This window comes from Microcaecilia unicolor, chromosome 10 (genome assembly GCF_901765095.1).
Source record: "Microcaecilia unicolor chromosome 10, aMicUni1.1, whole genome shotgun sequence".
Taxonomy (NCBI): domain Eukaryota; kingdom Metazoa; phylum Chordata; class Amphibia; order Gymnophiona; family Siphonopidae; genus Microcaecilia; species Microcaecilia unicolor.
The window spans coordinates 153,406,842-153,431,505 of NC_044040.1; the positions used below are offsets into that span (position 1 = coordinate 153,406,842).

Consider the following 24,664-nt stretch of genomic DNA (forward strand, 5'->3'; position numbering starts at 1 on the left):
TTAGCAATGTACGCATTTAAATTCTAATTTTTGCCAATTAGTGCTCGGAGCAGTTTTCTGTTATGTCACTTGAGGTGGGGCTAATCCCCCAAATACATGTGATTTACATTTTACATGGTACTCGTCCTTTGCCTACAGGGATTTTTAAAAAATATCATATTTTCAGTTCTGGTCGCCAGGTGTGGTGCTGGTTATGTTACCAGTCTGATTTCTCAGCATGTGACTCCTTTACCCCTGGATTCTATATAGAGCGCCTGGAGATCTGCACTGAAATCGGTAAAGATTTTAAACAATGTGTGTAACTTAACAGGCTTAATAAGCTAATGAGCGCTGATAACAGCACTTAACAAGCAATAATGAGCATATTAGAATTTAGGTGCACAACTCGCAAAGCACATTCTGTAATGCAGTGTGCCTAACTTCTAACATGCGCAGGCAAAAAGAGGTGTAGTTATGGGTGTTTCACAGGCATTCCAAAATTTACATGCCTAGTTATAGAATATGGCCTAGTGCGCCTATATCTATGTGCATATCAACTCCTAACAGTTATATTCAATACTTTTTATTCATTATATAACATATATTTTTAACTTCTTCACCTATAAGAAAATACCTACATTCATCCTCATTCACACTCATTCAAACTACTTCACATATCAAGACCACTAACTAATACATTGAATGCCTATCTACCAACCTAAGCTCTTCAGTTCTACTAGTCCACATATTTTGTGCACACCGTAATTATTCAATCCGCTGATTAATCCACTGGTTTATCCACGAAAATCTTTACTTCACAAGCCAGCACTCAACCTGGGCGCTGACTCCACTGATAAGTTCATCATCACACGTATTTTGAACTTCACAAATCAGCACTTTTTATATTGTTTTTCCAACGGTAATGCCATCACAAAATGTTTTTTGTTACAAGGTTTCTTGGTAGAGACACTCCTTCTCCAGGTCTTAAACTCAATTTTGTAATCAATCCGTTGTAGATCACCCCATACTCTACACAGTCTGTGTTTCACTACTCGAGCGTCATCAGGAGTTGGGTTCCTAAATAGATTAATACACTAATGGTGCTTAGAGATGAAGTAGGCTTACCTCTCTCATACAAATATCAAATTTAATCTACTTACAATTTGTGAATATCCACAATTCTCAGATACAAGACAGGTAGAAACTCAACCGTCCACAAGCACACATCCCCAGCGACAACATGCCGGCACATGTGTGTGGACTACTGACTAACACAGCTGATTTAAACCTGCTTAACCACGCCCTCTCAAACATTCAACCATTCTACTTCTCTGTTCAATCCAGCTGGCTCGATGGTATTCCACGTAAAAATTATCCGCTGTTCTCGTCGTAACAACATGGACAGCATATACCATAGACACATTGTTTTGTGTTACAATCAGTTTGCGATCGCAACATAAACAAACGCCCACCTAAATGAGGTATCTCCACTTGGTTCGTTTGAACTGCATAACGACAATACACCCCCCCCACACACACACACTCTATGTCCTACAGATGACTCTTCACTACCTACAGTGGTGGAAATAAGTATTTGATCCCTTGCTGATTTTGTAAGTTTGCCCACTGACAAAGACATGAGCAGCCCATAATTGAAGGGTAGGTTATTGGTAACAGTGAGAGATAGCACATCACAAATTAAATCCGGAAAATCACATTGTGGAAAGTATATGAATTTATTTGCATTCTGCAGAGGGAAATAAGTATTTAATCCCTCTGGCAAACAAGACCTAATACTTGGTGGCAAAACCCTTGTTGGCAAGCACAGCGGTCAGACGTCTTCTGTAGTTGATGATGAGGTTTGCACACATGTCAGGAGGAATTTTGGTCCACTCCTCTTTGCAGATCATCTCTAAATCATTAAGAGTTCTGGGCTGTCGCTTGGCAACTCGCAGCTTCAGCTCCCTCCATAAGTTTTCAATGGGATTAAGGTCTGGTGACTGGCTAGGCCACTCCATGACCCTAATGTGCTTCTTCCTGAGCCACTCCTTTGTTGCCTTGGCTATATGTTTTGGGTCATTGTCGTGCTGGAAGACCCAGCCACGACCCATTTTTAAGGCCCTGGCGGAGGGAAGGAGGTTGTCACTCAGAATTGTACGGTACATGGCCCCATCCATTCTCCCATTGATGCGGTGAAGTAGTCCTGTGCCCTTAGCAGAGAAACACCCCCAAAACATAACATTTCCACCTCCATGCTTGACAGTGGGGACGGTGTTCTTTGGGTCATAGGCAGCATTTCTCTTCCTCCAAACACGGCGAGTTGAGTTCATGCCAAAGAGCTCAATTTTTGTCTCATCTGACCACAGCACCTTCTCCCAATCACTCTCGGCATCATCCAGGTGTTCACTGGCAAACTTCAGACGGGCCGTCACATGTGCCTTCCGGAGCAGGGGGACCTTGCGGGCACTGCAGGATTGCAATCCGTTATGTCGTAATGTGTTACCAATGGTTTTCGTGGTGACAGTGGTCCCAGCTGCCTTGAGATCATTGACAAGTTCCCCCCTTGTAGTTGTAGGCTGATTTCTAACCTTCCTCATGATCAAGGATACCCCACGAGGTGAGATTTTGCGTGGAGCCCCAGATCTTTGTCGATTGACAGTCATTTTGTACTTCTTCCATTTTCTTACTATGGCACCAACAGTTGTCTCCTTCTCGCCCAGCGTCTTACTGATGGTTTTGTAGCCCATTCCAGCCTTGTGCAGGTGTATGATCTTGTCCCTGACATCCTTAGACAGCTCCTTGCTCTTGGCCATTTTGTAGAGGTTAGAGTCTGACTGATTCACTGAGTCTGTGGACAGGTGTCTTTCATACAGGTGACCATTGCCGACAGCAGTCTGTCATGCAGGTAACGAGTTGATTTGGAGCATCTACCTGGTCTGTAGGGGCCAGATCTCTTACTGGTTGGTGGGGGATCAAATACTTATTTCCCTCTGCAGAATGCAAATAAATTCATATACTTTCCACAATGTGATTTTCCGGATTTAATTTGTGATGTGCTATCTCTCACTGTTACCAATAACCTACCCTTCAATTATGGGCTGCTCATGTCTTTGTCAGTGGGCAAACTTACAAAATCAGCAAGGGATCAAATACTTATTTCCACCACTGTATATCTTCCATTTTTTTATAATAAGACATGATTTCCCCCATATTCCGCCCACGTGTATATGTGAACCGCGGCATTTCATGAAACTCATTATGCACAGCTAAAATAGGCCACAACCCTCTGTGTAAGGTAATATGCATGTCAATTTGCGAGGCTGTTGTTGCTGCTGCTGTTGAACACGAATAGAGAACCACTCATGTTGGGCATTAAATGCCTGCTTTGCTGCCCTATGAACCACCCGGGAAGGATAACCTCGCTGTTTAAACCTGTGGATCATGCCAGCTGCCTGCTCTTCATAAGTACTCCAGGAGGAACACAGTCTTCGAATTCGCAAGAACTGGCCAGTTGGTATACTATTCTTAAGCCGCATGGGATTTCTTGACTTTCATTTACGCACCTGCCTGAAAACTATTCGATCCTATGTAAGGGATTCTAATCATTTGCTCCAATTGTTGGGTAGCTATAAGAACATGATGGGATGTGAAGTCATACTTGTGACATCACATTAGATGTGGTTTCATTATATACAAACATACCACAACGTGATGCTGTGCAAATGATAGAACAATTGTTAAATACTTTACAATTATCGGAGAAACGCATAGCTTTGTTGAACCAACTGGCGCAGATGATTATTTTGCATAATTTTTTCAAGTTTGGGGATGATCATTTTTTTACAAGTAAAGGGTGTCGCCATGGGGGCAACTGTTGCCCCCACGGTGGCATGTCTTTACATGGCGCAGAATGAGGAACTCTGGGTCTATGGGTCTCCTTACTTTGATAAGGTAATTGGGTGGCTACGGTATATAGATGACGTCTTGATGATTTGGTGTGGTGATAGACAACAATTGGCAGAATTTCTCAAATATTTAAATGAACAAGATATTAATATCAAGTTTGAGCATTTTATTGGAGGGAATTCTGTCAATTTTCTTGATGTTAACTACCTGTCATCAAGGTTCTTTTACTACACAATCATTTCGCAAGCATACAGATCAGAATGCTGTGTTGCATTACCGTAGCTACCATCCCATGTGGCTTAAGAATAGTATACCAACGGGCCAGTTCTTGCGAATTCGAAGACTGTGTTCCTTCCGGAGTACTTATGAAGAGCAGGCAGCTGGCATGATCCACAGGTTTAAACAGCGAGGTTATCCTTCCCGGGTGGTTCATAGGGTAGCAAAGCGGGCATTTAATGCCCAACGTGAGTGGTTCTCTACTTGTGGTCAACAGCAGCAGCAACAACAGCCTCGCAAATTGATATGCATATTACCTTACACAGAGGGTTGTATAGCAGTTGAAAAGGTCATAAAAAGATTGTGGCCTATTTTAGCTGTGCATAATGAATTTCGTGAAATGCCCCGGTTCACATATACACGTCCCTCAGTGATCACCCTATCCCTGAAGGATGGCCTGGCATTTGAGTACCGGCACCTTTTTTGCTAGAAAAATTGCACTGGTTACAGACCACTTCTACTTTGCCCTCCTCCCACGACTTTGGTTATATGCAATTACATCATTATCTTTCTACACTAATGTGGACTGACTTGACTGAAGATGTCCAGGACACACTCACTGAGGTTTTAATATTGGGAGCCCATCAGAGAGTTCCCCTGACTTTTCATCATAGACATCTACAAGACATCAATATGGATACTGACTATGCAGAATTGGCGGGGTTTTGGACTCAAGACCTCTCCTATACAGTATGTTCTCAGCTACTTCAAGTATGTTTATGTTATCTGCACAAACATTTAACAAATGAACTTCATAAAGAAACCCTGTATAAGTTTTTTTGCACTTATACATATCACCTCATTGAGCGTGTAGGGCTGGTTTGGTGTCCGGAGGTCAATGTCCAAAATATGGGCTAGGGCATGTGAGCTTGGGACATATGTTTTGGCAATGCCCGAAGATTCAGAGATTTTGGGCTTCTTTGTTTCATAATCTTTCTACTCTTTGGTCTTCTACAGTCACTTTTCAGCCTCTTATCTTGTTTGGACACTATATATTGAGTGACCCCATACCAAGTGGATTTCAGAGTTTTTCACACTTCTCTCTTTTGTTCGGCCTCAAGTCAATTTTACATGGTTGGATGCAGCCCACTTCTCCCTCACTTCAATGTTGGAGATCCTATATGATTGAGCAGCTATATATGGAATGCCTCCAAGCACATGACCTCAACAGTTCCAAAGGCAAAACTTTTTTATAAACCTGGGAGCATTTTTGGTTGACATGTCCCATCAGGCACACAGTTGTCTATTGAACTGTTGATTCCTTTACTTTTCTAACAGTTTCATTTATGTCCTTACATTGTGTCCCTAGTTTTGGGGAAGAGGGTTTTAGATGGGAGGGTCGTTCACCTTTGTCTGTTAAGTTTGTACTCTTATGTAATTCTCTGTAAGCCACATTGCGCCTGCATGTGTGGGAAAATGTGGGATATAAGTAACAAATAAATAAATAAATAAATAAATATACAATGGTTATCTTGTGTTATTTGTTATATGCCCATAATAGAAACATTGAAACATAAATGGTAAATCACTTGGAGTTTCTTGTGATTTGTGTAAGAGTTTCCCTGCATTGAAGATTTTAGTCTGATGTAAGCATATGTTATTGTTATCAAATAGCAACATAAACATTTATGTGCCAGAATATGTTAGCTATTTTAGAAATATAAACCTGCATTTTTTCCAAAGCTGTTGCACAGCCCAGTCTTCCTTGCCAGATTTGCTTTTGAGAGAGCGGAGAGAATATTAACCAATTGGGGGAATAAGAATGCAACATCCTCTAATCCCTCCAGTGGAGCACTGCTTAACAGGAACACTTTTCTGAAATTTAGACATCCCAGATAGCAGGTGTAAATGCCTTGCCATATGTTCCTTGCCATAAGCATATTTTAGAGTATGGACTGGTTTTGTAAAATCTGGATTCAGACTTTTATGGGATCAATTTAGATGCTAAATTAAATTTCCAATATCACTTTCTCTCCACTCATACAGAAATACATTTTCAAACTATGCTTATTTTACTCTGTATGCCTTTGTTTCCAATACTCTGCACTAGGAATCCTGGTACATGTTCTTGTGCTGTAGATTACTGCAATGCCCTCTTTCACGGATTACACTCAGTTGATCTGAAGTGTCTTAACATGATTGAAAACATCATTGTAAATTTAATTACTAACACAAAGAAATCCAATCATGTAACACCTCTACTTGAAGAGGAATATTGCCTTTATATTACTTCTAGAGTTCTTTTTAAAGTTCCCGATGCTTGTCCATAAGGTTTACTATCCAGCTTATAATTGAAAAAGAAAAACGCCTATATTGCGACCCAAATCGGGAGATAGACGTTTATCTCACAAAAACAAATAAAGCGGTATAATCGAAAGCCAAATTTGGACGTTTTCAACTGCACTCCGTCGCGGATGCGGACAAAGTTGATGGGGGCGTGTCAAAGGCGTGGTGAAGGCGGAACTGGGGCGTGGTTATCGGCCGATCAGAGATAGGCGCCTTTCGCCGATAATGGAAAAAAAAATATGCGTTTTTAGCGAGAATTTAGGGCACTTTTCCTGGACCCTGTTTTTCCATGAATAGGGCCCCAAAAAGTGCCCTAAACGACCAGATGACCACTGGATGGAGTCGGGGATGACCTCCCCTGACTCCCCCAGTGGTCACAAACCCCCTCCCACCACAAAAATATGCCGTTTCACAACTTTTTATGTTCACCCTCAAATGTCATACCCACCTCCCTGGCAGCAGTATGCAGGTCACTGGAGCAGTTATTAGGGGGTGCAGTGGACTTCAGGCAGGTGGACCCAGGCCCATTCCCCCCCCTCCCACATGTTACACTTGTGCTGGTAAATGGGAGCCCTCCAAACCGCCCCCCAAACCCACTGTACCCACATTTAGGTGCCCCCCTTCACCCCTTAGGGCTATAATAATGGTGTAGACATGTGGGCAGTGGGTTTTGAGGGGGATTTGGGGGGCTCAACACACAAGGAAAGGATGCTATGCACCTGGGAGCTCTTTTACCTTTTTTTTTGTTTTTGTAAAAGTGCCCCCTAGGGTTCCCGGTTGGTGTCCTGGCATGTGAGGGGGACCAGTGCACTATGACTCCTGGCCCCTCCCACGAACAAATGCCTTGGATTTATTCGTTTTTGAGCTGGGCGCTTTCATTTTCCATTATCACTGAAAAACAAAAACGCCCAGCTCACAAATTGTCGAATAAAACATGGACGTCTATTTTTTCACAAAATATGGTTCGGTCCGCCCCTTCACGGACCCGTTCTTGGAGATAAACGCCCATGGAGATAGACGTTTTCGTTCGATTATGCCCCTCCACATAGGCATGCCACTATTTCTGTCTTTTTTGATCATATCCTACTCCCTGTTAGGACACAACTCTTCAAAACTTATTTGTGGTATAGCATTCGAAAATTTGATTAGATATTATTTGTCATTATATTTGCAGTTTATTGGCCCCTCCCATTAGGACAATCTCCCTTCTTACCTCAGACAATCAATAGAAATAAAACAAAATAAAACATGAAAAAGAAAATAAGATGATACCTTTTTGATTGGACATAATACATTTCTTGATTAGCTTTCGAAAGTTGCCCTTCTTAGTCAGATCGGAAATAAGCAAATGTTAGTAGATGACAGTATATATAAGTGAAACATCAAAGCATTCCAGTGACAGTCTAACAGGATGGGGGTGGATAGATGAGAGAAAGGAAGAGGGACAGGTGAGATATGCATGGAGACAGGAGGGTGTCAAAGCAGTACAATTTTCAAAGCAGCACAATTTTATGGTTTATAATGGGCTAGAAAACCCAGACCTTTGTTAAGTCTTGTCTGGTGGGTGTCAACATATGTAATCATTCTGACTTCAAAGGTCTTATGTTCCTGTATTGAAGTTAGAATGATTAAATATTGAAGTCAGAATGATTACATATGTTGACACCCACCAGACAGGACAACACTACCACTGCTTTTGATCCCTAACCACTACTCACTTGCCCTGTCCTTTATCCTCACCTATTTATTCCCTTACCCTTAATCGTTCTGTCTGTTTACCTGTCTTATCTAGATTGTAAGCTCTTTGAGCAGGGACTGTCTTTTTGTGTATGATGTACAGCGCTGCATATGCCTTGTAGCGCTATAGAAATGATAAAATGTTAAGTAGTAGTAGTAGTAGTAGTAAGTTAAAACTTAACTATTTCAAAAAAGCTTATGAAGTATGGGCTGAATTCTATATTTGACACTGAAAAAATCGGTGCTGATTGAAAATGCACCAACGTGTATTCTATAAACAACACCTGAAGTTAGATGCAGTTTATAGAATACACATAGCACCACCCACATGACTAAAATTTGACGCAGCCATTTACATCAGTGAAATGGTGTAAATGTCCACGCCAACCTTTAGGCGTGGAATGGGTTATTCTATAACGCTGCGTGTAAATTTTAGGAATGCCCATGACCTGCCCATGCTCCTCCCATGGTCACACCCCCTTTTGCAATTCACATGGTAGAATTTACGTGGACTACTTTATAGAATATGCTTAGTGAGTAGTGCATGTAAATTCTAATCAGTGCCAATAAGTGCTGATAGTTACTTAACATCCAATTACCTGCACTGATTGGCTTATTAAGCAATGTGCAAACCAGAATATGCCCAGATTTATGTGCATAACTTTATTCACACTAAATATAATCTGGGGATATATGTCCACTCCAGTTGGTAACGTGGCACAATGCACAGAAGGTGTATGATCATGAACACAGCTCTCTTAAATTTCTACTTCCTCTGGCATTGACTCTTTTCTGTCTCAATCTTTGTGTGTGTATGTGTTTTTTTTTAATTGTAAACTGCTAAGAGACTTTGAAAATTCAGCAGTGCATCAAGAATAACTGAACTTCAAATGTCAGTTTATGCAAGTCTAATACCCAATCAGTACTTCTAAAGTAAGCACCTTTGTGTCACTGAAGAGTGATGGCTGAGTCTTCCTTTCACTGAGGGCTGTAAGCACTGTCTGTTTAGCAACACAGACACTGGCTGCCCAAAGAAGAATCAAATCCCAGCCATCTCCGTAGAAACTTCCAGTGCAGGGCAGTCTCACTGCCCTTATTCTTATCATAATGATGTGTTATGTTTCTGGTGCTTTTTAGCTTGGTGCCTTAAAAAGCACACAGCTCATCATAAGAAAGAGCCTATGTTAGAAAAATAAAGAAATAGTTTGAACTTTTGATTTAATTACAGTGTTTTAAATATTGTTATATGGATAGATTTTAGACCACCAACTGTGAAGAATCAGTCACCCGGAGGTGGATGGTACCTACAAGCTGTCTCTGAACTAATTTGTTTACAGAGAACAAAAGTCAATGTATCTGACACTAGAAAAGCAGTCTTGTGCTTTACTTGTTCACTGTTAGAGAGATTCTCCACAGTAATCTAAATAGTAGTAGAAATGCTAAATAGTAGTAGTAGTAGTAGTAGTAGTAATCTGAAGAGGGATAAGTAACTGTCCCCCAAATTCTCTCAAGTGCATAATTAAAGAGCCCCACAGAGCAAACTATCCTCAGAAATGTTTAGGGTGCCCTTCCAAATATTTTCTCATGGTACTTTATTGCTCCATTAACAATATAAGGAGAAATATTATACTATCTGTGGCAATCAAGAATTACCTATTTGAATTTAAACCTCACTTTTCCAGAACAAACAGCAGCTTGAGACAATCAGTTTCAAACAATACAAAGTTACATATGTGTACAGGTTTAAATTGATCAATCCATCTATATTCTATAATATTCCCACATTGTCTATCATTAACATTTATAGGCCACTAAAAACTCACCCATCTCCAACTTATCTCAACTGCTCCTCAGTAAAATCAGGAGTCAAAATTAGATAGCTTTCAATAAAAAATAGCTCTCAAGAAAGATTATCCAAGCAATGGTTATTCCATCATTTTTTTCTCCCTATATTTTTAATCCTATCTGCCTAGAGTGAACTTTCATCATCCTTTTCACCAGTGGCGTAGCCAGAAGTCAATTTTTGGGTGGGCCAACAGGTTGGATGAGTGGGCACTAGACAGTGGTTTGCTGGTAAATGTTTAACAACAGGCTCTCTCCCCGGTCCACCTCTGCACCCCCCCCCCCCTCAAAATTGCAGAGCTGGCTATAGCCGGGGAGAGAGCCTGGGGGGGGGGGAGGCAATGCATTACTCTCTCCAGGAAAAAAAAAAAATTAAATGATCCCAGGTTCCAATCTAATTCATGTTTAATGTGGGATAATATGCCATAAATAAATATAAACTTTTAATGTTGAGCACCTGATTCTCAAAGTGGACATATTCCAAACACTATAATGAAAATAAAATGATTTTTTTCTACCTTTGTTGTCTGGTGACTTTGTTTTTCTGATCATGCTGGCCCAGTATCTGATTCTGCTGCTATCTGTCCTCTTAACTCCGTTTCCAGGGCTTCCTTTCCATTTATTTCTTTACTTTCCTCCTTTCTTCTTCATTTCTTGCTCTACATCCGTAAGTAAAAGCTGGGTCCTCTGCAGACTTGACTGTCCAGTGGATCCAGCTTCTGCCTATTTTCTCCATCCATGTGCTGTTTTTCTCCTCTCTTCCTTTTCCCTCATATATTCTTTCTCTCTCTTCCCTCCCCTCCATCCATGTCAGCATTTCTTCTCTCTCCCTTTCCCTCCATCCATGTGCATCTCCTTCCTCTGTCTTCCCTCCCCTCCATCCATGTCCAGAATTTCTTCTTCTTTCTCCCCTCCATCCATGTGCATCTCCTTCCTGTCTTCCCTTCCTCATCCATGTCCAACAATTCTCTCCCTGCCCTCCCCTCCATCCACCCATGTCCAGCAACCATCCTCTCTCCACTGCCCTTCCTTCCATCCATGTCCAGCAACTCTCTTCTACCCTCCCCTCCATCCACCTATGTCCAACAACTCTCCTCTCCCCTGCCCTCCGCTCTATCCACCCATGTCCAGCAACTCCCCTGCCCTCCATTCATCTATCCATCCATATCCAGCAATTCTCCTCTCTCCCCTGCCCCCTCCATCCATCCATATCCAGAAATTCTCCTCTCTCCCCTGCCCTCCCCTCCATGTCCAGCAATTTCTCCTCTCTCCCTGGTCCTTGTCCTCCCATCCATGTCCATCGATGCTCCTTTCTCCCCTTTGACCACCTCCCTCTCATTCCCTCTCCAGCACTCCCATTCCCCCCTCTGTCTCTCCCTTACCCAGTCTCCTAAATTCCTCCCCCATCTTTCACCCACTTCATTAGTCCCCCATTCCCCATACTCTGTACTTACCACCCCTCCCAGTCCCATCCATCTTCTGCGCCTTCCCTCAACTCACTACCCCTCCCAGTCCCATCCTTCCCTCTGCTCACCACCCTCTGTTGAATAAAGAAGACAACGTGGATGCAGAGAGCACAGCAGCTCACTGGTTTGCTTGCTGTGCTTTAAGTGAATGGCGACGGCTGCGCAGGGGAGTAGAAACAGATTTTTAAAAAATGGCTTCCTTCTGGAGTTGCAGCGGCGAACTGGCGGGCAGCGGCACTAAAAGCATAAAGCAGCGAAGCTCTTCGAGTCCATCCTTCGCTTTCCGTTTCCTGCCCTCTCAGCGTCCCGCCTTCCTTTGATGTCATTTCCTTTCGGGCGGGCAGGACGCTGAGAGGGCAGGAAACGGAAAGCGAAGGACGGACTCGAAGAGCTTCGCTGCTTTATGCTTTTAGTGCCGCCGCCCGCCAGTTCGCCCCTGCTGCAAGTCTGCAGAGATCAGCTGGGTGGGCCTGAGCTGAAATTGGGTGGGCCTGGGCCCACCCAGGCCCACCCGTAGCTACGCCCCTGCTTTTCACTAGCTCATTGTGAGGGAAGGTACCGGAGGTTACCAGTTCCTGTTAAAAACACTCCCTTACAGAGCTACCTTAAAGGCATAGCCCAGGCAAGGTTGAGCAGGGAGGGCATGGTGCAGGCAGTGAGATAAAACCTCTCAGCCCAGACAGGTTTCTCGAACTGAATAGAATGCAGGACCCCAGGCTTCACTAGAGGAGAGGCAGGTCCTGTCAGATGAATCTGATTGATTTCTTTGACTGGGTGACCAAACAGTTGGCCGTGGGAGGGGCGCTAGATGTGGTATACTTAGATTTCAGCCTTTGACACGGTTCCGCACAGGCGACTGATAAATAAATTGAGTGCCCTCGGTATGGGACCTAGAGTAACTGATTGGGTTAAAAATTGGTTGAATGGAAGAAGACAGAGGGTAGTGGTAAATGGAGCTTGCTCTGAAGAAAGGGATGCTATCAGTGAAGTACTGCAGGGATTGGTCCTCGGGCCGGCTCTTTTTAACATCTTTGTAAGTGATATTGCAGAGGGGCTGTCTGGTAAGGTTTGTCTCTTTGTGGATGATACCAAACTCTGCAACAGGGTGGACACCCTGGAGGGTGTAGATGACATGAGAAAGGACCTAGCAAAGCTGGAGGAATGGTCCAATATTCGGCAACTAAGATTTAATGCTAAAAAATGCAGGGTCATGCATTTAGGTCACAAGAATCTGAGGGAATGGTACAATATAGGGTGTGAAGTACTTCTGTATACGAAGGAAGAGAAGGACTTGGGGGGTGATTGTGTCTGATGACCTTAAAGCTTCCAAACAGGTAGAAAAAGCAAAGGTCAAAGCCAGAAGGATGCTTGGGTGCATAAAAAGAGGGATGAGCAGCTGGAAAAAGAGGTGATAGTACCCTTGTATAAGTATCCAGTAAGACCCCATTTAGAGTACTGCTTGCAGTTCTAGAGGCCACACCTATGGAAAGATATAAACAGGATGGAGTCGGTCCAGAAGGCGGCTACAAAATTGGTAAGTGGTCTTGAACACAAAACATATAGGGAACAGGCTTATGAATCTTAACATGTATACGCTGGGACAGAGGAGTTATGAAAGAGACGTTTAAATATCTCAAAGGCATTAATGTACAGGAAGTGAGCCTTTTTCAACTGAAGGAAAACTCTGGAATAAGGGGGGATATGATGAAGATAAGAGGGAATAGGCTTAGGAGGAATCTAAGAAAGTATTATTTCACAGAAAGGGTGGTGGAAGCGTGGAATGGCCTCCTGATGGAGGTCGTAGAGACGAGGACTGTGTCAGAATTTAAGAAAGCGTGGGACAAGCACGTCAGATCCCTTAGGAAAAGGAAGAGTTAGAGGTTACAGAGGATGGGCAGATTGGATGGGTCATTTGGCCTTTTTCTGCCATCATGTTTCTATGTTTCTTTTTTTTTTAATTCTTTATTAATATTTTAAAATACATTTAACAAGGATATCCTTGTGATAGAAACACAGGCAGAAAATAAGTAATAATAGCATTCACATCCTGCTTCATTACAAATCAATAAATTAAAGGCAATTTCTTAAACAAAGCAAGAAAATTAGAATTAACTAATCAATAATCTAAAGAAATACATTTAGCCTTTCTTAGACTCCAAAATCAAGAGGGGGAGTGATAGAGTTTGAGAAGTATACAAAATAAGTAACCACTGATTAAAGTAAAAGCTGTCTATTTCTCCAAGTTATTCCTATATTTACTTCAACTGTTTCATTTCTAGAAACGATTTAAGTTGTTCCGGTGAAAAGAAATTATACTTAGTTTGACCTAATTTTACTACACATTTAGCTGGATATGCCAAAAAGAAGGAACCCCCAATATCCATTGTCTTTTTTTCAAAGCAAGAAACGCCTTTCTTTTTTGTTGTGTTTGCTTAGTCACGTCTGGATACATCCAAACTTTAGATCCGCAGAATTGAGCCTTAGAGTTCCGAAAGTATAATCTTAGAATATTATTATAATCTTGCTCAAAAACAAGATAAATTATTAATGTGGCTTTATCAAGAATTAATTCTGAAGATTGTTCCAATATTTCAGAGATGTTCTGTAAATCAGGAATGTTATGATCCATGTTTCTATGTTTCTATGATAGATGTTGAAGGAAGAAAAGGGAAGAGTCATTGGTCGAAGATCCTATCATCATGCACATGCTATAAAATTAAAGTCTTTCTTTAGTGTTCTCTCATTTACTAGAACTTTCTACAGGTCTGATAACAAACAATGCAGATGTTTTTCTTGTGTTATTGAGCCCACAGTATAGAAAACACAATGCAGAGGTACAGTGCTAGAATATTCCATAAAAGAGTGTTTTACTTTCCTCTGAGTAAATTAACCCTTCAATCTTCCTTCCTTCCTTGCTCAACTGCCAAATCCTTCCCCACCCCAAGTCCATATCCTCATCATCCTCCTTCATCTCTGCCCTGCCTATCTCTGATCCTTTTTGTTTTGTCCTTTCCTTGTGCCAGCCCAAGTCACAAGTATTTCCTAAAAGCATCTGCTTGGTGATAGTGCTGATTTTGGCCTGGGTGACCTTTGGGCAGGGAGGAAAGTCTATAAAATGTTTTTTTAAGGAAAATAAATGGCAGCCAGTGAGGAATGAAAGTGCTTGTAGTACTGGCAGCTACAGCTATATGTCAACAGATTGGGCTCTGCCAGAAACCCTGGACCCATCCAGTTTTTGGTGGCAAGCTGTGCCATCCACTTTTTCTCAATTTGTAGCTCACAGACACAGCTGTCCCACTCTGTTTTGACTTAGTCCCATTATCTGCCTTGCCATCTCTATACAGGGATTAAGGGTGGGCAGCCCAAAAATTATTGTTTTGTGTTCTTTCCCATGTAATTTCTGGGAATGTTTATTTCGCTCATTTTCATTTGGCTATTTTTTCTTTGTTACAGGGGCAAAGTTATATACCCCTGGATTCTATATATGGTGCACAACTTAGTCGCCTAATGAGCTGTTAACCATCAATAACTGAATGCTAACAACCAATTATTGATGTTAATTGGCACCAATTAGAATTTACATGCACATCTGGCTGTGTGCTATTCTATAACACTGGCTGCCTAAATCCCAAAAGGGGGTGTGGCCATAGGAGGGGCATGGGCAGGTCAGCAACATCGCAAAAAGTTGCATGCAGTATTATAGAATAATGGGTCAGTGCACCTAGCTTGGGCGCCATGATTTGAAGCAGGTTTCAGCTGGCATAAGTCTGGTGCCCAAAGAATCAACGCTAAGCACTATTTTGTAAAAGGCATGCACTCTTTATGGCATAGCACCTACTGCTGATCTTTTCCACTACCCATTTCTGAGATTCATTTATAGAATTCCCCCCATCGTGCACACTCTTTCTAAAGTGTGCACACCATTTGGAAAAGGGAGCACTTTTTCCAAAACAGTGCACACTCTTTTCCTGAGAGCATGCCAATATGCATTCTATTCGCAATGGCACACGCTCAGGAAATAATGTGCATTCCTTCAGAAAAGTTGTGCCCTTTTACAAATAATGAGCACTTTTTCAAAAGAGTGCTCACTATTATTGGCAAGTGAAAAAAATAATTCTGCTCATTTTCAGGTTTTAATGATATGCAATGACATGGGGGTATGTCGTTGACATATTCCATGTTCTTACAAATGGCAGTATGAAGCAAAATCGACATACACACAGAAGCAACAAATCTCTGCAAGAGTATATGGTATGAAACAAAACAGCGAAGATGACTCAAAAGCAATGGACGACGCTTCAGATAACAAAAACTGTTTATTGGGGATGGTGGAGACTCAACATAGCTGTGTTTTAGCCAGCTAGGCCTGCATCAGGAGTCCATTACGGAAAATCATAATGAAAAAATAAATAATACAAATTAAATAAAATCAGTTTAAAACATAAAAGTATGAAGACATAAAAATATAAAAACAAACTCTGACACAGTTAAACAATTGTAAACAATTATAACAGGTTTTGATACCACTCTATAGATGAATTTGGATGAAATTAAATGGTAGATTGAGAATTTCAGTGAGTCTATTCTGTTACATTTCATTCAGATCTGTGCAATCTACAGCAGGCTGCAGAGAAATACACACACACATAAAAACTCAAGATAATGCCAGCAGAAGTTTTTCTTCCAAGAGGAAACACATGTAGAATGGGATATCAATAATTTCTGTTAGGAAACAGCAAAAATCCGTTGTGAAACAATAAATATTTATCCAACTAGCTACACATCTTGGTTGCACAAGTTAAATTATCAGCTCTACATATGAATGTGCCATCTTTACCTGTTTGTTGGATTTTGTCACCTGATCCCTGGCATCCATCCTCATCATCACAATCACCACTTGAGTCTATCTCTTCATATTTTCCATCTCCACTGCCATCTTCTCTAAGAACAAACCTTTCTGATTTTGTTCTTTTCTTTTCTGTGTCCATCTGAAAAACAGTTGAGTTATTTGAAGTTTAATATATCTACAATTCATTTTGTACATTTTCTGGACACTGTAGTAACCCTAGTTATTTTTACTTGGAATTAGATATTGAGACACAGTGGGGACAGAAATGTGCTTTAAGATAATTGTTCCATATTCTTTTACTTTGAAAACTGGGGTACAGTTGGTAGGTTAAAGGTACCCGCATTAATGTAGGCAATTAACAAAATTACCCCTTAACCCCCTCATTCTATAACCTGGTACTTAAAGTTGGGCACTAACCCCTGGATTCCATATAGTGCAACTTAAGTTGCGAGTGCAAATACAGTCTTATTCTGTATTTGCACATGCAACTTATTTAGTAACAAGCCAATCAGCTCTGAAAATTGCCAATTAACAAGCAATTACTGACACTAATTGGCATTAATAAGAATTTATGGGCACAACTATATAAGTGTAATCTATAACCTGATGCGTGTAATTTCCAAGTTGCACAGTTGAAAGGAGGCATGGCCATGGGCGTGAAATGGGTGGGTTGTGGGGTTTTCTAAAATCTATGTGCGTTGTTATAGAATACACCTGGTATGCAGTTAATTTAGGTGTCAGGATTTACACGAAGTTTTACTTGGCATAACTGCCCACAACTAAGTTTAATCGAATGGACAAGCGCTCAGCATATTCTGTAAGCTGCATGGAAATTTAGGATTATTCTATAAAGTACAACTAAGCGCGATTCTATAAAGGGCCTGTGCCATACTTACGCCTGCTGAAACCTGGTGTAAACGCTCGCACCCAAGTTGGGCATGCTCACCGAGTATACTAGAACAACGTCTGCAACTTTTTGGAACACCCGTAGCATGCCCATGCCCCTCCCATGACCACATCCCTTTTGAGTTACACGCTATGGGAGTTAGGCTCGCTGCTTTATAGAATGGAATGCAGACAGATGCATACACAAATTCTAATGGGCGCCAATTAACTTCAAAATTGGTTGTTATTGAATGAATTTGCATGCGCATTTTGGCAGTGCATCTAAATTTGTGTGTATAAATCTGGGTGCCATATATAGAATCCAGGGGATTGTGCATGTGAGTGCTAGCTACTATTCCATAATTTATATGCATAAATTAATCAGCATGTAAATGTGCATATGATATACCTATGGGCTGAGCATGGGTGGTTAATGCCTGCTAATACAGTATGGTGCCATGTTAACTGTTAGCATATGCTAACTGCTATCTGAATGGAAGTAATTTTGAATATAGCACACACTTTTTCAGCAGTTAACTCAAGGTGACTTACATTCAGGTACAGTAGGTATCTTCTTGTCTCCAGAGGACTTACAATCTAAAGTTTGTACCTGAGATGATAGAGATTTAAGTGACTTGTCTAAGATTATAAGGAGTGACAGTGAGATTTGAATCTGGCTTGCACGATCCCCCAGCTTCTATCAAGATCACCCAAACTTGGGCACCCAAAATTGGGCACAAATCCCAGATTGACACCCAAAACAATTAGTTAATGGGCTCTAATGATTTCATTATTGGAGCTAACAAGCACTTAATTGGCACTAGTTATGATTTGGGCACCAATCTGGCTATTTGCTATTCTGTAACAATGGGTGACTAAGTTGGATCACACGCAACTAAAAAGGGGGCATAGCCATGGAAGGGGCAGGGTGAGGGAAGGGCATTCGCAAAAGATGCAAGCATAGTTACAGAATAATGGGGATCTGTGCCCAATTTGTGTGCCAGGATTTACACCAGATTTCATCTGGCATAATTTCAGCAACGAATTCAGCACCCAAATTTGGCTCATCCCAAAACGCCCCTTATAAAATAGTGTTGAGTGCTGAATTTTATCTGCGCTGAATTTTTGGCACCATTTATCGAATCTGACCTTATGTAATTTACATGTACACTTATAAAATAGCATTCAGGTGCTCCACTGACAACTTTTTTGAGTAACTATACACATATGGGTGTAAGTGCAAGTACCTTATACATATGTGCATGCAAGTGGAATATAAATGCAGGTGTCTAGTTGATAGAATTCCCATTCACATGTCTGGTGATGACCTTATATGATGGTTCATTAAAGTGCCTTGGGTGTCTTTGAGTTACTGAATTGTTGGAAATCTTTTTCAGTCTGTCATAAGGGTGATCTTGTCTGATTTTGCAAAAGCACAGAAGCCATATAAGATATACGGAGTTTAAAGGCCAGTAAAAATACCTTTATTTTGATACCTTCTGTCACACACACAAACAGCATTTTAAAAGAAAATAGTGTGTTATAAGAAAAATATATACTGGTCGATATTCAAAGTGATTTAAGCAGGTAAGAGAGGCTCCTTCCCGCTTAAATCATGCTCAGTGAGCCGGTCACTGATATTCAGCAGCACTTATCTGGGCAGTGCCATTGAATATTGTCTCTGACTGGCCATTTTTTAAGTGGGCCAGAGAAGGATGTGTCAAGGGCAGAGTTGCAGAGAAGCTGGCAGCTATGTGGGTGATGGCAATATTCAGCACCAGTGTCCTCATAGCTAAGTGACTAAATAGGATCACATAAAAAGCAATCCTAACTTTGTCTGCCTAGGTATGCAACTGCAGACACTGAATTTTGGATGGCACCTGCATAGCTCTCAGTTGGGCTAAAGCTCATCACTCCCCCAGAGCACTTCTCTCAATTCCGTCTCACCCCCAGGACCTATGACACCTCCTATTGACACTGACCCAAGTACCAGAAGAACGCTTGGGCCTACATACAGTCCCTGATGGTCTAGTGCGCTAACCCCACTTGCTTCTGCTCCTCTCAGTTCCTCTTGACTAGAGGTTGTTGCGGTCATTTTCTAGCTGGAATTGAGAGGGGCAGGAGCGAGTGGGGTTTGCTTCTGCCTTGAGGACTAAAAGACCACTAGGAATTGTAAGTAGGCCCAAGGGAACCTGCTGGAACTCAGGAGAGGGCATTGAAGCTCCTTGTGGTGGTGGTGGGGGGGAGGGGATGGGGTTCAGAGCGACTTTGGAGGGTGTGGCAGGAGGGCCAGCAATGTGTTTCAGGAAAAGTGGAAGAAACTTATGTGGGTCACAGCTAATATTCAGATGGGATCCATGTAAGTACCATATGTGGGATTTAGTTGAATTTTGACATCTTGCATAAGTTTTGATGGCCATTAGCAGACCGGTCAGGCCTGGATATTCAATGCTGGTGTCTGCATATGACGCAACATTGAATATCTGGGGCTGAATATTGACAGGATAGCTCTTTGTGTGCTATGTTTTTCTGACCTGAGTAGAGGCATTCCTTGGTTTTGACTTTGGGCATGGTTTCAACTGATGCATATGTTTTGTAAAATAGCCACTTAGGCATGTAAATTAAAACAGGTACATTGTGCTTACCTTAGGTGTGACTGTGTGGGGGAGGGGGATAATTTTCTAATAGCACTGTGGGGTTATATTCCTTTTATAAAATAGTGATATACTTATATGCATATCTGTTGTATAGGTTAGGCGGACATATATGCAATTACTCTTACAGAAGGTAATTATAAAACACGTCCCCCACATTGAAAGGGCAAGAAGGTGCCTATTTGTAGCCTATATCATAAAGACACATAGGTGCCTGTGTGTCATTATTAAATTTGCCCACAAAAACCTGCAGAAATCATGACTAAGATGAAGCTGCAGACATTTGTGCCTGCTCAAGAGCAAGTATTAATGCTAACATATTTAATTAGTTACTATACCATGCTCCACCTAAAACCTGCTGCCTAACATGCCTACACACCAATCACATAAAAGTGTGTGTGTTCTTATCATTGTGCGCACCTTTATACATGGAATAATTTTTTTAAAGCATTTAATGCATGTGTATTGTCATGCACACATGAAAATGCCCTTTAAAAATTACCCCCTTACCACTATTTCTATAATCTTGCACACACATTTTCACGCTTACCACCGGATTCTATATATGGCACTTTGAGTTGCATGCACAAATTTGAATGTGCTGATAATAGGGCAATAACAAGCAATTATTGGCACTAATTGCAATAATTATAATTTACGAGCATTTCTTTTTAGGCGTATTCTATTAAGAGGTGTGCATAAATTCTAGTGCATAGATCTGAAAAGGGAGCATAGCCATGGGGGGAGTATGGGCGGCTCAGGGGCGTTCCTACAATTTATGTGCATTGTTATAGAATGAGGGGATCCATGTCTAATTTACACGTATGGATTTTCACCAGGTTTTCATTGGTGTATATGGTTGCGTCTTAATGCAGTCACGGTTCCTGACACTAAACGTTATTCTAAAAACCATGCCTATCTTTAAGCATGGTTTATAGAAAAGAACTAAGAACAATTTTTTTGGGGTGCACATATTTTAGTTGCTATTTATATAATCTAGTCCTTAGTGTGTAAAATTGCATGCATAGGTTATAGAATACTGGCAGCTATGAATGAAAGTTAACTGGTAAATTAAACACTAATCGGCACTACAACCAACAATCTGTGATAATTGGAGTTCACTGGAGATCATTTGCAGGTATGCATGCAACTGCACTTTAACTGCTATTCTAGAATCTTAGAGTCCCTTTTACAAAGCAGCGGTAAGCCCAACGTGGGCTTACCACATGCATGCTACTCTGGAACTTCTGCCATCCCCATGAGGCCATTTATGCAGTTAAGTGCTAAGATTCTAAGGATAGATATACAAAGTGTTTTAAATGGCCAGAAGAGGCTCCTGGGTGTTTAAATTTCTTGTGCGGGGCTGTATATCCCCTTTGTGTCACTGAATATCCTCTTTAACCACCTATACTGAAACCAGCTAATTTGTGGGTAGTTCGGGGTTGGGGTTAGGATGGAGAGAAAGCTTAGCCGGTTAGTGTGTAATTTTCAGTCCACTAACCAGCTGAGCAACTGCATAAATGGCCTCTTATCATGCCACACTAGTGGTTTCTGCGTGGCAGTGCCGACGCAGCCCATTAACAGTGAATGGGCTTTGTTGGCATTACCGCACTGGGGTCCACTAGCGCGGTTTGATAAAAGAGGTCCAAAGTTAGGAAAGAAAAAAAAAGACTATCTTAACTTTATGTGAGGAGTTAACTGAGCACCAGTCTGATTCTTAGCTGGTGCCAGTTAACTTTTGGGTCCTGGCCAAATATGTTGTCATCCTCTTTCCTCCCTCCCATCCTCCCTGGAAGCACACAGTCCCCCTTCTAATTCCTCTCCCTCCCTCTTACCTCCTCAGAAGCACATAGCCCCCCCTCCTAGCACCCTCCCAGTCCCCCCTGTTTAAACCAACTCCCAAACTTCCTCCCACTCAGGATAGGATCCCCCCCCCCCCCCACCACAAGCCTACATAAAGTCTCTGGTGGTCCAGTGGGATCAATGGACGTAGTCCACTCACTCTTACCCTTGGTGGCTGCTTCTAGAAAATGGCTGCTTCAAACTTTTGCGGTCAGCACAACTGCAGTTAGCCCTGGATATTCAGTGTCAGTGCCCAGACATGGCCCAGCACTGAATTTCCAGGGCTAATTCTGCATGGGGTGGTCAGTGTTTAAAAAAATGTTGACCGCCACGGACTGAATGTCAACCGGCTTGAATAATGTCAGTTACATACACAATTACAACATTTAGTCCCAGTCATTAACACCAGCCATTGATATCCTATAAGTGGCCAGGCCTAAATGTTGGTGTGTAAATGTCGACTTATGCTTGTATTCTATAATGGCAATTACAGGCACAATTGCTGATACCGAATTTGTGCTCAGTGCTTGGCATCCTAGTGCCTAAATTCTGGTGACCTTCTCAGAATTACCCCTTTATTATATTCTGTAGCTTGCAACCTCACTTCCACCTGCTTACAATTTACAACTTGGACAACTGAACAAGTCCCCTTCCAGGAGTGAATGACAAATATTGACATTCACTGGTCAGCCCGAATTGTTCAACTTTGCCCATCATAATAGGTAAATATACTTCTCCCTCATCTTTATTAAGGGCCCTGTTTACTAAGCAGCGTTATAGATACTTTAACATTTTTAACCCGTGTTAACCATGTACACGTGTTAACCATCTACGTGCCTACAATATCCCTATAGGCGCCTGCATGGTTAGCGTGCACACTAAGTGTAGGCACGCTAAAACCACTAACACACCTTAGTAAACAGGGCCCTAAATCTCTTTATTCTCCTTATTTTCGAAAAAGAAAGACGCCCATATTTTGACCCAAATCGGGAGATGGGCGTCTTTCTCCCATGGGCGTCCAAATCGGTATAATCGAAAGCCGATTTTGGGCGTCTTCAACTGCAATCTGTCGCAGAAACGGCCAAAGTTGACGGGGGCATGTCAGAGGCATAGTGAAGGCGGGACTGGGGCGTGTTTATCGGCCGAGGAGAGATGGGCCTCCTCGGCTGATAATCGAAAAAGAAAGGCGTTTTTAGCGCGAATTTGGGACACTTTTTTTGGACCCTTTTTTTCATGAACAAGTCCCAAAAAAGTGCCCTAAATGACCAGATGACTACCGGAGGGAATAGTGGATGACCACCCTTGACTCCCCCAGTGGTCACTAACCCCCTCACACCCAAAAAAAACAACTTTAAAAACTTTTTTTTCCAGCCTGTATGCCAGCCTCAAATGTCATACCCAACTCCATCACAGCAGTATGCAGGTCCCTGGAGCAGTTGTTAGTGGGTGCAGTGGACTTCAGCCAGGTGGACCCAGGCCCATCCCCCCCCCCCCCCCGTCACACTTGTGGTGGTAAATGGGAGCGCTCCAAAACACCCCCCAAAACCCACTGTACCCACATCTAGGTGCCCCCCCTTCAGCCATAAGTGCTATGGTAATGGTGTAGAGTTGTGGGGAGTGGGTTTTGGGGGGGATTTGGGGGGGATATGGGGGGCTCAGCACCCAAGGGAAGGGAGCTATGGACTTCAGAGGTAGTTAACTTTGTTTTTTTAATTGTTACAAGTGCCCCCTAGGGTGCCCGGCTGGTGTCCTGGCATGTGAGGGGGACCAGTGCACTACGAATCCTGGGCCCTCCCATGACCCAATGCCTTGGATTTGTTCGTTTTTGAGCTGGGCACCTTTGGTTTCCATTATCGCTGAAAAACGATACCACCCAGCTCAAATCCGCACAAATCTGATGCATTTGGCTGGCACAAACCGTATTATCGGAAAAACGATGGATGCCCATTTTTTTTCGAAAATACGGTTTGTCCCGCCCCTGCACGTACCCGTTCTCGGAGATAGACGCCCATGGAGATAAGCGTTCGTGTTCGATTATGCCCCTCTATATATCCCATTAAAGTAAATAAGGCCTCATTCTAGTACTAAGTATGACAAAGGGACAGTATACAGCACAGACTGTGAATCTTCCAGGGACAGAAATATACCTACTATACCTGAATGTACACTGCTACAGTAGCTTCTGGGCTCACAGGCAGTATATATTATATTATATTATATTATATTATATTATATTATATTATATTATATTATATTATATATTGTTCATTAGTGTTTGATATGTAAGCCACATTGATCCTGAGCTTCCCTTGGGATAATGTGGGATAGAAATGTCAAAATAAATAAATATATGAAATAAAAAAGCACAGCAGGACCTCATTCTCAAACTAAAAGATGACAGTATACAGCATAGCACTTGTCTACCAGCACTACAGAAAAGCTACATAGTGTTCGTAGTACGTAGAAATTTACGGAACAGAAAATAACTTATATAGTACACGAATTGCTAATTTGTGACTGATGAATAGAAATGGCCTGATTTTTGTTTTGTTTTCAAAAAAGAGAACAAATACCCTTTGAACTGACTCTACAAGCAGGCATCATGTAACACTTGAGGAAAGGCTGTTGTGTCATACTGTTTTGAGAAAGGATATTTAACAATGTACTATTGTTTTTCAGAATGCTGACAGATGTTAAGCAGAGAGCGTAATGAAATAGGGGTATTAAAGACCTTTTTTTCTGCTTCTAATATAAAAAGCAAATCTGAATGGGGGAACAAGGACTTTTCAATGATTTCAGTTATCTCATAGATTATTGTTGTGTGCTAACAATGTGAAACATTCATTCAGTCCTCTGTTCCACTTCTTTAATTGAGAACAGATTACGTGTTAGTTGGAAAAGCGCTTTTCATATGTGCTAGTCAACCTAAATCACTTACAGCC

At 41.8% G+C, this 24,664-nt stretch overlaps 1 protein-coding gene across 2 annotated transcripts in view; it reads right to left on the reverse strand.

Annotated features, from left to right (window-relative positions):
• The window catches only part of LOC115478870 (glypican-5-like), a 1,084,132-nt gene that overhangs the window by 318,363 nt on the left and 741,105 nt on the right, over positions 1 to 24,664 (reverse strand). For both annotated transcript variants that reach the window (XM_030216505.1, XM_030216504.1), the window contains one exon: positions 16,330 to 16,480. In XM_030216505.1, coding sequence (XP_030072365.1) covers positions 16,330 to 16,480 — 151 coding nt within the window. The remainder of the gene's footprint in view (positions 1 to 16,329; positions 16,481 to 24,664) is intronic.